The 12,882-nt window shown below is 38.8% G+C and overlaps 1 protein-coding gene across 1 annotated transcript in view; it reads left to right on the plus strand.

Moving 5' to 3' along the window:
* Positions 1-11,049, plus strand: part of LOC117394874 (integrin alpha-9-like) — a 150,185-nt gene extending 139,136 nt beyond the window's left edge. The window contains exons 24-28 of the mRNA XM_033993550.3: positions 2,281-2,406; positions 2,571-2,690; positions 3,552-3,653; positions 5,857-5,976; positions 8,463-11,049. Coding sequence (XP_033849441.3) covers positions 2,281-2,406; positions 2,571-2,690; positions 3,552-3,653; positions 5,857-5,976; positions 8,463-8,561 — 567 coding nt within the window. The 3' untranslated portion in view covers positions 8,562-11,049. The remainder of the gene's footprint in view (positions 1-2,280; positions 2,407-2,570; positions 2,691-3,551; positions 3,654-5,856; positions 5,977-8,462) is intronic.
* The last annotated feature ends 1,833 nt before the right edge of the window (positions 11,050-12,882 follow it).

The raw sequence follows: 12,882 nt of genomic DNA on the forward strand, positions 1-12,882 counted from the left end.
AATATTTACTTGGAGATGGAGTCAAAACTGAGTAGTACACTGGCTTGCCATGCACTTGTCGTTTAAAAATACGTTCTCCACCCAGTACTTTCTTTGCTGGAACGAGAGTCCCATTCCGTCTGTATCTCCACTGTAAGACCATTTAGGGATTTTAATACCTGTAGACCAACATGGAGGGCTGCTCTATAGGGATGTTTCAGAACACTTTTTAAAGAAAACTATTGAGGGCTATGGAAATGGTTTGGAAGGGGTAAATTACAGTTTCACGTGTTTATAGCTCTCTTACCTTTGTTTTCAATCATTCTGAGTGATTCTTCTTCTTGTATAATTTGTGTTAAGGTGCACTGATATGAGTTCAGAAGTTGCTCTTATTGACAGCCAGCTAGATAAACCAAAGTGTATTTAAAGTAATAAAAGCTAGTGCCATCTATTGAACACCTACTGCATCTCAACAGGAAACTTGATCCACAGTTTGTGAAATATAGATAGTGGTCTTTGGCTTGTGTTACATATATCTATGGCGGGCAACTGGAATTGCATCAAAGCACAGACTAAAGTTTAAAAAAAAAACACGTAACATTTGAATAACTGCAATAGGAACCACTCAGAATGACTGCAAACATCACAAAAAGGGCAGTATTCATTTGCATTACATCCATCCATCAACAGTCCAAAGCACCTTTGACCATTGTTCCATAGTCCAGTTTCTGTGTTCTTGTGCATATTTGAGCCTTTTTGTCTTGTTCCCCTTTCTTAACAGAGGTATTCTTACTGCAACACATTCTTTAAATCCTGATTTCAAGAGTAAACTTCGTACTGTTGATTTGATGGACAATGACACCTGTGCCTTCTGCCAGTTCTGTTGTCAATTCAACACTTGTCTTTTTTCTATTCCTTAAGGATATTATCTTCAAGTATCCTTGTTAGACAGCTTTTTGGGTCTTCCAGTCCTGGGTTTGTCAATTACAGATGATGTTTCTCTGTACTTGTTGATTATGCTTCAGATACCACATCTTGAAAATCGAGTGATGCAAGCTATTTCACTCAATGTTTTCCTTCTTTATGCAAGTCAAGGTTGTTATACTAGTAGAAAACACTAGTGGAGGCTTCGAGTAAATTATTGATGCTCACAATGCATTACAATAGAAACATGCAACATGTCTTTTGCACAGCAGTGTATATATATGAAAAATGAACTTACACATAGTTACTCTATAAATTCAACCATTGGTGGCCCCATAATTGTTTGTTAGTACCTTGGCATATAGTTATTTAATGGAACCAGACAAGACGGTCAACAGCCCAAGTGTTTTACAGTTTTTTGGAGTAAAGAAAGCCTGACTCAGCCAGGCTTGACCTTTTCCCAGCAGATATTTAGAATTATGAGAAACTACTTTGGGGGGCCTGGTTACAGCCCGGGGGGTGCTTAGTCTTCCTGCACGAAACTGCTGGCATGCAGAGGTGATCTGTTATCAGTAAAGAAAAAGAAATAAAAAAAAGCATATTCACATGGCCTGTAGTTAAGCCTGGTAATAAAAACCCTGCTGAAAATCCAGACCTCCAGACAGATATATAGGAATTGTCTACATACAAAAACAAACAAAGGAAAGGCTCGAGCTATTATCCTGAAATTCCTGAGTTTTCACCCAAAGGGATCATGAAACAAGCCACTGGAAAGGTGGAGGCAGAAAGGGAAAAAAGCAAGTGCACTCCAGAGACCTGCACTCAAAACGCAAGTATGAGAACCGGCATAATGAATCATTCTTCCAGAGTCTGCTCTGAAAGACGTTGATGCTCTCCCCCGCTTTTTTAAAGCCGAGTTGGATTGTAAATAAACCTGGGAATTTACACTGGCTCCCACTGAATGCAACTTCCTTTAACAAAGACCTTGACATCAACAAGCCAATAAACCAATAAATAATTACATAATGGCTCGTCCGGGGCCGGTAGGCCTTGGGTGGTCGCATGCCTGAGGTGTGCGTTTATGAGAACAATAATGAAGTTACCATTTCTCATTGTTTTTATAAAAATCCTTCGAAAACAAACTAAATAATTCAGCTTATGGCAGCTCTGTACTGTAATGCAGCTGATGTTTGTATTATGTTCTGAAGCATTAGAAAGTTTGAAGAGATACTGGACCATTTCTGAAGCATTCACAGCAAAGGCAAAACATTACTTACAGTATACGATGTTTCCACCTGCATCATGAAACTAGTCTGTAAAAATTATTAAGCATGGAAAATTATGGTCTTAGCTTGGGAATCACCCTGTTTTTTTCAGGTTGGGCAGGAAGGAGGGAACTGCACCTACCACAGAAACCCTACACCGTGTACAGTCCCCCAGGATCGGTATAGAATCTTACAAACCATCTTCGCATTCTTCACCAAGTCGGGCAGAAAAGTCGTGGTAAGCAAGTTTAGGAACTAGGTACAGCCTTAAGAAATAAAAAAAAAAGGATTCAGTAGAAATTTGCATCTGTCTACACCATCCGGTATCCCTTGAAGTAATGCACCTATTACGTAAAACTTTTTGAGATGCCAAATCTTGTTTTATTTTTCAATTATTTTCAGGACTGCGACAGGCCAGGGAGGTCCTGTCTAATCATTACCTGCCTCCTGTCTTCATTGGCAAAAGAAGAAACGAGAAGTATAGATCTGAGGATTCTGCTCAATACGGAGATGCTAAAAAAGGTGAGGATTTACTGACCCAAAAGAGTAAATAGCTTCAAATTTCTTTTATTTTCTTTTTTTTTACATTCCCCTTAGATTTTTAATTGGTAGTTTGGGGTTTGAGATTGGCTGGTGTTATTGCTTCTGCACTGCCCAGAGTAAGGGGTGAAATTTTTTGTTAACCTTTCATGGCTCCAGCAATTTGGAAGCACACTTGCTTGGAAACACCATCTGCATCTGCTTTCAAATGAATACTTAGGATGTATTTACAAGAATTAAGTAAATGTGCCTCATTACAGCATTGATTTGTTCATTGTTGTATTATCTACTTTCTTCTATTTAATGATGATTTGATTATCCTGCAATTATTTATATTTAACCTGTCTATATGTGGATATATACCCTTATGTCTCTGGCTGCAGTTTTAGATTAGCACACATTTTGGAAGGCTCTAATTTTGATTAAAGAGCTGGAGTGGCAGGGCTCTTAGCTGCTGTGCTCCACATTTGAAATTCTCACCCCAGTATAATCAGGTGTGATGAAACATCTTTTTTAATGTTAGGCCGAATCTTACCTTTTTGATGAAGTTTTTGGTTATTATACATTTTTGTAGGAACTACTTTTGTAAAGTATCTTGGGATAGTTAAATTGATTTGATTTTTTTTTTTTAACACAGTAGGATTTCTGGTGGAGGCATCACACATTCTTGGTCCCAGTATAAATAAATAAAAAAATGTCAACATTGGTTTAATTAATACAGGAACTGAGGGGTATAAATGTACATTTACATCATCGTCGTGGGTTTCTTTATCTACCCCATCCAGGAATGATGCTCCTGGGTAATACATGTAATTTAATTCACTCCCTCTGTCTCGCTCACAGGACACCTCATCAGTAATACAGTTTGTGACAAGGGGCAGTGTGATGGTGGATACCAGTCTCCGGGCAGCGGAGGTCTCCAATGGGCTTTCTGAACATACCACTGTAAGTGTGCCTTCCTGGCCGACTTCCTGTGCTTAACCAAGGGTGCAATTAAAGTATCAAGTGTTCAGTAGGATCAAGAGATTCATGTTTTGTAAATTTTGCTGCATTAAGTATTTGTAAAGTATGGCTCCAATATGATATCCTTTCTGAGGGGTTAAAGATTGTTTATCACTGTGTTTAGGATTGTAGTTCATGTTTTCTGTACCAGCTGTAGAAAATATGGTGGTCATATTGTAATTTAATACTTAATTTGTTTGCCAGGAAAAAAAAAATCTATTTACAGCAAGAACAGTTTTTACATACCGGTATTAATTTTTTGTGTATCTTTGTGGATTTTATTTTTTTTATTATTTTTTTTATTTTTAATGTTTATATTTTTGATGGCCTCTCAAAACACCGGTTCACTTAAGAGATGAATAGACCACAATTTCCTAATGTTAACTGTGTGTGTGTGTGCAGTCCCAGGCTGTCTGTGTTTAGATGCCAGGGTTGATCCTGTTTGATCCTGCTTCCCCCAGTGGATTAAACTGGGTATTAAATTAGGTGACCCAGGCTCTGCCACTTCGTTTGCAAGTGAACCTTGCCCTTAGCCCCTCTTCAGAAAGGGTGTTGCTAATGCAGGGTCCTGCATTTCTCCTCTCATAATTAGGTTTGTTCATTCCCTTAATTAATTCTCTCTGCTTCTGTTAGTCCCTTAACACATTGACACATGAGGTTTGCTGCCCTTCATGTCCTCCTATTTCCAACCCTTTTTTTTGTAATAAGCAAGCGCAGTGTTTGGAATAAGAAGGACAAGTATCAAAAAGGCCTTAGTAGAGTCCAAACCTGGCTTGAAAAATGAAATATTTTTGACAGTTGGTACATGGTAATACACTTTTTATAGAAAATACTTACTTGATCAACATTTATTTTAAAACTAGATTGGCTATCTAAGTTACAGTGTTTCAGAGCTATAGACAAACGTAAAATGATTATTTTCTATGAAGGGCAATTATAAACTTGTATTTAAAATTAAATTAAATGAATTGATATTATTTTCAAACCAGCCTCCTTTGAGGCAAACAGAAGTGCCATATTGACACACATTGCTTTTAATTTCATGGGGCTGTACATGTGCATGGAAACTTGGGGGAGTTCTTTGTGGACACAAATTGCCCTCTGCAACTGTGAAATCAAAATTCTTTAAACTGCAGAAATTGAAGGTGCAGATTTTCTGTCGAGGACAGTTATTCTAGGGGTCCCAAGACTGCTGGCATTAGCACTGGCATTTTGATCTAGGAGACTACTAAAGTGCACAGAGGACAAGAGTGCTTTTGGCCCTTGACACTGTTGCGTTTATCACTGCCTTTGTTGGTGACCCCAGCCCCATAACCTCCAGGCCCCACAGAGACTGCATTGTTCAACTGCAGTGTGCACATGCACCTGTTCCAAATATGGGAGCCAGATAATGTTTTTCAGCTTCCTCTGCTTCATTACCGGCCCTATTATTGTATTTTCCATGCTTATACGTTTTTTGACGCTCTCCCGTGATTTGTTATGCGATCCTTGTCAGTGAGTGCAGAGGGCGCAGGGTTTATTGTGTTACAATGGGAGACGGCATGTTCTCTTTCATCTAGCTCCATCTACTAAGACTGGAACATGTGTATGGAAAGGGCCCTAGTAAAGCCTGACATGACCAGCTCTTGTGTCACACTTGCAAACATGTATCTTACTCACTGTTTTGTATGGTCTTTCTTTTTTTTTTCAACCTTATCCTCCTTCAAGGAGTGAGAGTCAACTTCTTACTGGTCCCCTTTTTTGTGCTGAAAATCTTTTGGCTTACATATTGTGGTCATAAAGACCTAACGCTTCAAGATATTGGCTTCATACTCTGTACACATCTGTATTCCGTGATTCTCTACGTCAACCCTATAGTCTGGACATCGAGGATGGGAGCTTCCAGGGGGCGGCGCTCAACTGGCCGCGCACCGCCCAGGGGGAGGGAGGGTTAGGTTGGCCAGGGTGTCCTCGGCTCACCGCGCAGCAGCGACCCCTGTAGTCTGGCCGGGCGCCTGCGGGCTTGCCTGTAAACTGCCTGAGAGCTGCATTGTGGATTGAATTTATTCTTAATACAAGGGCGGTAAAACGCGACTGACGTGTATCTGAGTAATGGATATCTGAGTGCCGACTGTATAATAGCTGCTGTGTCTCATGTCTGTTTCAGGTGGTGTTTGAAGCCCTGCACAATCTGGAGCCTCGTGGATACGTGGTCGGTTGGATTATCGCCATCAGCCTCTTAGTGGGGATTCTCATTTTCCTGCTGCTTGCGGTCCTGCTCTGGAAGGTAAACATGGGGAGAGGACCGAGATGAAACGGAAAGTCTGCAGTGAACTGTGGAATCTGTAACGCTTCAAAGTGTTGCTAACCTGTGTCAGCTGCTTTTAATAGCCAATAATTCAGATTCACAAAGGGAAAACTTGAAACACAAAGGCTGTTTTTTTAAAAATACAAGTAAACAACTCAAGACATTGTATTCAGGGCCAGAATTAACCACGGTACCATTGTTAAACAGGATTGCTTCATGATTGCTCTGTAAATGTAGTGCAGATATCTGGTAAGTTTTTTTTCTGCTATACTTTTAACACTTCAAAGTACAAGGGACAGATGTGTCCTACAAATAAAATGATGCTAACTTTCATATTTTTGCAATGAGGTATACGAAACAGGGTTTAATACTGACAGGTTGGATCTGGTCATTCAAATTGTCAGTTTCCTCGTGATACTTGAGTCGCTCGCAAATGTACAAACTCTCAATTCCTTGTGTGTAAAGATTATCATCTCAGCTGCAACAATAAAGGTACCAGACTACTATAGACTCGTATTGAAATCTTGGCATTAGGTAGTTTAAACCTTTTTCTGACAAGCTACAGTATTTACATTGGTTAGCTTAACTGTTTGGGAAATCAGATAAATGAACTCTCCCATGTTTAACTTGCAATTAAAAACACACATGCTAGTACTTTTTGTTTGCGTTTAGGACTTGCACTAATTGACACATTACATCTAATGAAGGACTATGTGTTCGTATGTATACATTAACTTCTGATAATAAGTTTTCTAAATACTTTTCATGAAATGAATACTTTGACAAACATGCATAAATAACTGCTACTGCTTTTAAGTTACACACACACTCACACAAACAAATATATGTAAATGAATGTATTGCAAATCAAGAACAAGGGCCTGATAAAAATTATAAAACGAGTAGTGTTTTTGCTTCCATCATCAGTGTTTTAAGTTATGGATGCTTCTGGTGGAGAGCTTTCCATCAACTTAACTATCAGCAGTACTTTCTAATGTCACGCTTCGGTAAACCAGTATCTCCAGATGCTAGAATGCAATGTTATTTAGAGGCCCTGTCCCTCTATCCACGAATACATATTTAGTGAGACCAGCTTTTAACAAGCATATAAGGGTCACAAACAGAGCTGGTAGTAATTTACACTTTATCCACTTGGATAAAAAGAACACGCCATCAACCGCCTCAAAGGGGACTTTGAAATAGGAAGCACATTGATGTCTGTGACTCTAAAGACCCTGTGCAAAATCCATTCTTGAAATCTTTTTTTGTGGGTTCTGCCAAAATATATTCCCGGGTGGCGCCCTATAGCCTGGAGGTCGCCGGTTCGGGTCCAGGCTATTTCACTGTCGACCGTGGATGAGAGCTCCCAAGGGGCGGTGCACAATTGGTCGAGCATCACCCGGGTGGCGAGGGCTTCGGTTGGCCAGGGTGTCCGCAGCTCACCGCACACCAGCGACCCCTGTAGACTGACCTGGCGCCTACGGGCTTGCCTGTAAGCTGCCCAGAGCTGCATTGTACTCCGATGCTGTAGCTCTGAGGTGGCTGCATGGCAAGCCTGCAGAGAGAAAAAAAACGGTCAGCTGATGGCACACGTTTCGGAGGACAGCGTGTGTTTGTATTCGCAGCTCCTGAGTCAGCGCAGGGGTGGTAGCTGTGAGCTGAGCCTAAAGATAACAGATTGGCTACTCTAAATTGGGAGAAAAACGGGGTAAAAATCAATTTGCGACTACTAAATTAAAAAACAATAAAAACATTCAAACCTGACCCCTGACCTCTCAGCTGGATCCCTGTCAATCGACTTCCAGGACAAACCTTATTTATAAATCCTATCTTTTATACAGTCCAATTACATAACCTGCCAGCTCATTACCAGTGGTTTGAAACTTGAGTGGGCCCCATAAATTTGGACACAAATATGAGTTTGGGCCAATTTGGGCCAATTTCTGCTATAAAAGGCAAACACATATCTAATTGCAGTCTCCACAACATGCATCAACCCAGCTGGTTCGCTGTAGTACTTTATACAGTCAATGTGATGTTTTTATATTATACGCCTATAAAATATTATACATGTGTATAATACAGCAATGTACAGTAACCCTAAAGATGACATAACTGAACTTCAGAAGCAGAGAATGAGCAGTTTGCCTCAACATTATGTGTATTTGGAGACTTTCCTTGTTTCTCCTGTTGGCTTAAGTGCTTACTGTAGGCCTGGTCCTCCAGCACTTCCCTGAAATAAAAAAGGTACAGCTAATTAAAAGCAGCCTTATTTATTTACAAAAACAGCCACAACACCGTCTCCATAGCTACATTTAGCTACATTAATGTTTTGGTGTTGTAATACTGTCTAGTTTTTTTTGTTGTTTTTTTGTCAATTGTCCAAAATAAAACTGTTTTAAGAAACTGGCACGGCAACCCCAGTTCTCTGGATCTCTTTCTCACCCTCTTTTCTCTCTCTACAGATGGGCTTCTTCCGTCGGCGGTACATAGAGATTATCAAGGCAGAGAAGAACAGGAAGGAGAGTGATGAGAGCTGGGACTGGGTCCAGAAGAGCCAATGAACAGACACTCGTGTCACGTGACACCTATATGTCGTCCTGTTGTTCTCATTCTTGAATCTTCCATATGTGGAAGAAAATAATCTTCTCCAGATTTTTCGGAGGCTTGATAATTATTATTTTTTGCTTTTAAATCTGCGTTGAGCTGACAGCTGGGAACTATTCCTGAGGCAGTCATGTGACCCAATTGGAGGAATTTGTACTTCCTGTTGGAATTGGACTTTGAACTCTGGAAAGGGAAGAACTGCTAAGGAAGGGGGTGGATGATATGAAGACATGTGGTAAAAACCCTCAGGGTATTGAACTCTTGTTGGCAAAACCTATTTTTTATACATACATGCCTTTTTTTGTACTGAATGTGTCTGTCAGGAAAATGTATCAGTAATGTATTTTTTTTTTTCTGTTGGACATATCTATATATATATATATTTCTTTCAAAGCACTGATGACTTGTTAAAGCCTTGGTTACATAACAAAAAATATGTTCAGACTGTTTTAGACTAGAGAAAATAGAAACGAGAGGGTATGTTTTTTTTTTTTTTTAAAAATTGAAATGTCCACTGGTATCTGGCTGATATTTCAACAAAATAAAGTATTATGTGACAAAATATTTTGAGAAACATTATAATAAGTACCTCTCTGTGAATTAAGATCAGGGTTAAGTATCAAACTTTAAAATAAGTGGTTAAAACTATAAGAAACAATAAGCCAAGTAGACAAAAGCTTGGGCTAAGACATTCATGGCTATAAGACTTTGGTCTGTATTGTAAGTTAGTTTTAAAAGAAAGTTTTATTAATGAGTGTTTTTTAAGCCCGTTTTGGTTAATGAAATCAAGTTTGCATTTCACAAAATCAACTGTTTTAGAACTTTGTTCTCAGCTTTCAAAGAACTGTTTAAACTAAGAGAATGTTTATTTAAAAAAAAAAAAAAAAAAAAAACATTACTTCACAAATGTTTTATGGATAAGACCCCAGTTCCTTATAGTTATAACTTCAGAATTTACAAGAGTGTTTAAATTTATAAATGATATAAAAATATAAAAGTGGCTGTTCCTGACTAATTAATAATCGGGTTAAATGTAGTAAGAATGTATGTTTACAGCATTCAGTAAGGCATTAATTCTAGTTCATATAGTAAATTTTTTTTTGTTGAACTTCTGTCAGCATAGCAGGCTCAGGGTTTTCGATATGGGGAAACCCTCTTAGGATATGCGGGAAAAGTGCCCTGGGAACTCCATAGTGATAAGCTAAGTACTGGGCGTCATTGTCAATTGTGTTAGTTTCACTATTAGTCAACTTCCTGTAAAGGTGTTTAGTATAAAGTATTGCTGAGTATTTTGTCCCACATGCCTTCCATCTGTTGTTCTCTTTTAGCTCACAGGAAATAGCTACTCTGCTCTACAGTGACCCCAACTGGGTGAGTTTGTCAGCAACCGGACTCTCCTCCAGTTACAGCTTACCAGCGCCATCTACTGATCAATGACAGCGTTACATTAGCAGAGGCAAATCTGTGATTGATTGTCCTACCTTAAAGGCAACAGCTGACCCAATAGGACAGTACAAATGTCTTGACAGAGTTGTATTGTTAAAGTAGAGTTGTGTTTTTTTTTTATGGGATAGGGATGTGTCATTGCCTAGCCTTGTATAATATTGGAAACTTTGAGAAAACAAATTTTAACCAACCCGCTGCTGTAATTTAAAAGCAGAGAGATAACAAGTAACAGTTCAAAATGAATAACTGTGTAAGAAAAGGGCTGGTTACAGTGGCTGTGTATCTGGGCTTTTGGGTCCTCTAGCAAAAATGTTCTTAAATTGTAAGAATTGTATTGAGTAGAATTTTTGCTGTCCACTCAGGAGGCAAATGTGGAAGAATTTTCTGTAAAAAAAAAAAAAAAGAAAATTGGAATGTTTATTAATGGAACATTTTGATTTGCTTAGTGAAGGGATGATGGTTTATAATTGAACGTCATTGTGACATGCAGGATGTGTAGAAGTATCAGAATAGATATTTCTACAGTGTGTTGGAGGTGGGTTTTCAGTAGACCGCTTTCTTCTCCATTTGGATCTATTGGACTGATCTGCAAACTCAAATCTCGATTAATTAACCTTTAACTGGTGTCTAGGCAGGCTTCATAACGTGTAGGAACACAATCATTTGAGGTCTTTGTCAAGCACTTTATCATTCAACAAACTGGTATATGGTAAACAGCCAAGCAGCAGTGATAGAAATGAATCAAAGAGAGACTGAGGAAATGTTACTGACACCTTAATTTGATTGCATGGTTTACAACTTTGCCAAGTCTTGTAGTCTGAGGAATGTTCACCAATGTGTATCAAAAGCATTCAGATAAGAGGAAGCTGGATTTAAAAGCGATGTTTTTATGTACGGGATGTGGGGGCAGGGATATTTTATCATCCAGAAAAAAGAGGGATTCATGGTTAATTGTGAATACTAGTGGAAGGCCTTCCAAATTGAACCAATTTTTTGTATCACCAGCTACAGTACTGATATATATATATATATATATATATATATATATATATATATATATATATATATACACTGTATATATGTATATATATATATATTTTCAAAACGTGTTTAGTTAGAAATTGATCAGATATTTAAGAAGCTCGTTCCCCCAAAGCAGATGTCTGAAAGATTGTTATAAGATTAGAAGCAGGATAGCGACTATTAAAAAAGATAGTTTTTATGATTGAAAGTCGTGTGTGTTGTGTTCTTTTATTTTTACACAAACACACGCACAGTCTTTGTTTACACATACCACTAAGTTAAACTTTGGCAGCAGGATAAATGGTTTTATTGTGGCTGGGGGTTATTGCAGGAGGAGCCAGGAAGGCACTGAATACACATCAGCGAACTAATGAGGATATTGTTATGATGTGACCAACTTTATAGCGTAGCCTAGGTGCTTGAAGATTGTGGACGTTGTGGGTTTTGATGCCTGGCCAATGATTACTCAGCCTCTAATTTCTTTAAATATTTAACGAGTTACCTGGGCTGAGCTAGCCACAAGTGAAGCAAACAATATACTAGTCCCACATAATCCTATCAAGGACAGACTCTACAGTGGTTCAGTGTTGATATAAAGTGGCTAAACTGCACTGTTGGGGAAACCAGACATTGAGCAACAAGGTTCTAGGACCACACCACCATGGCTCAGAAAAGGCAACATAGCCAACAACTGTAGATGATTTTGCATTAAATACTCAATATGGCCACTGGCAGTCTCAAAAAAGATTAATTACCCAGTGCAGTAAACCTAATGCTGTAAAATGCTCTCAAAAAATCCAATCCAGGGGGGTTTATATAAAAAAGAATGTTAAGTGAAGTTATTGTGAGAAATGTTGAATTTAAATTAAGGGAACTAATGTTAAAACTTTACAATGCATTAGTAAGACCTCACCTAGAATATTGTGTTCAGTTCTGGTCACCTCGTTACAAAAAGGATATTGCTGCTCTAGAAAGAGTGCAAAGAAGAGCAACCAGAATTATCCCGGGTTTAAAAGGCATGTCGTATGCAGACAGGCTAAAAGAATTGAATCTATTCAGTCTTGAACAAAGAAGACTACGCAGTGATCTGATTCAAGCATTCAAAATCCTAAATCTTAGGTATAGACAGTGTCGACCCAGGGGACTTTTTTTTACCTGAAAAAAGAAACAAGGACCAGGGGTCACAAATGGAGATTAGATAATGGGGCATTCAGAACAGAAAATAGGAGGCACTTTTTTACACAGAGAATTGTGAGGGTCTGGAACCAACTGCCCAGCAATGTTGTTGAAGCTGACACCCTGGGATCCTTCAAGAAGCTGCTTGATGAGATTCTGGGATCAATAAGCTACTAACAACCAAACGAGCAAGATAGGCCGAATGGCTTCCTCTCGTTTGTAAACTTTCTTATGTTCTTAAGCAATGGAAAAAGATGAGACGAGTGATAGTTTATTCTTTCGGTCAATGTTAAGTTAGCTGAAGTCTCAGTGCTTCTTCATTGACTCTGATTGCTCAGCAATGCAGTGCAGAGCTGGCAGGAAGTGAATAGCCGAGTGTCAATGGAAACTGTTGGAGGGGAAACTTGGAAGTCAGTGAATCTAAACTGGGAGATCCGTGCTTTACAGTGAGTGGGGATAATGACTTGATTACAAAAAGGCAAGGTACTGTATCTTGATTCAAATACAGTAAAAGCCTACCTCCGCTCCAAAAATACCACTTGAAACAATGTCTATTATATAGAGCCCTGCCAGATACACTACAAAGCTTGTATGTTTTTTAGTTACAGGAAATAAAGTGGGTTTTTGGCAGTG

The sequence above is a fragment of the Acipenser ruthenus genome, chromosome 3 (genome assembly GCF_902713425.1).
Source record: "Acipenser ruthenus chromosome 3, fAciRut3.2 maternal haplotype, whole genome shotgun sequence".
In the NCBI taxonomy this organism is placed as follows: Eukaryota; Metazoa; Chordata; class Actinopteri; order Acipenseriformes; family Acipenseridae; genus Acipenser; species Acipenser ruthenus.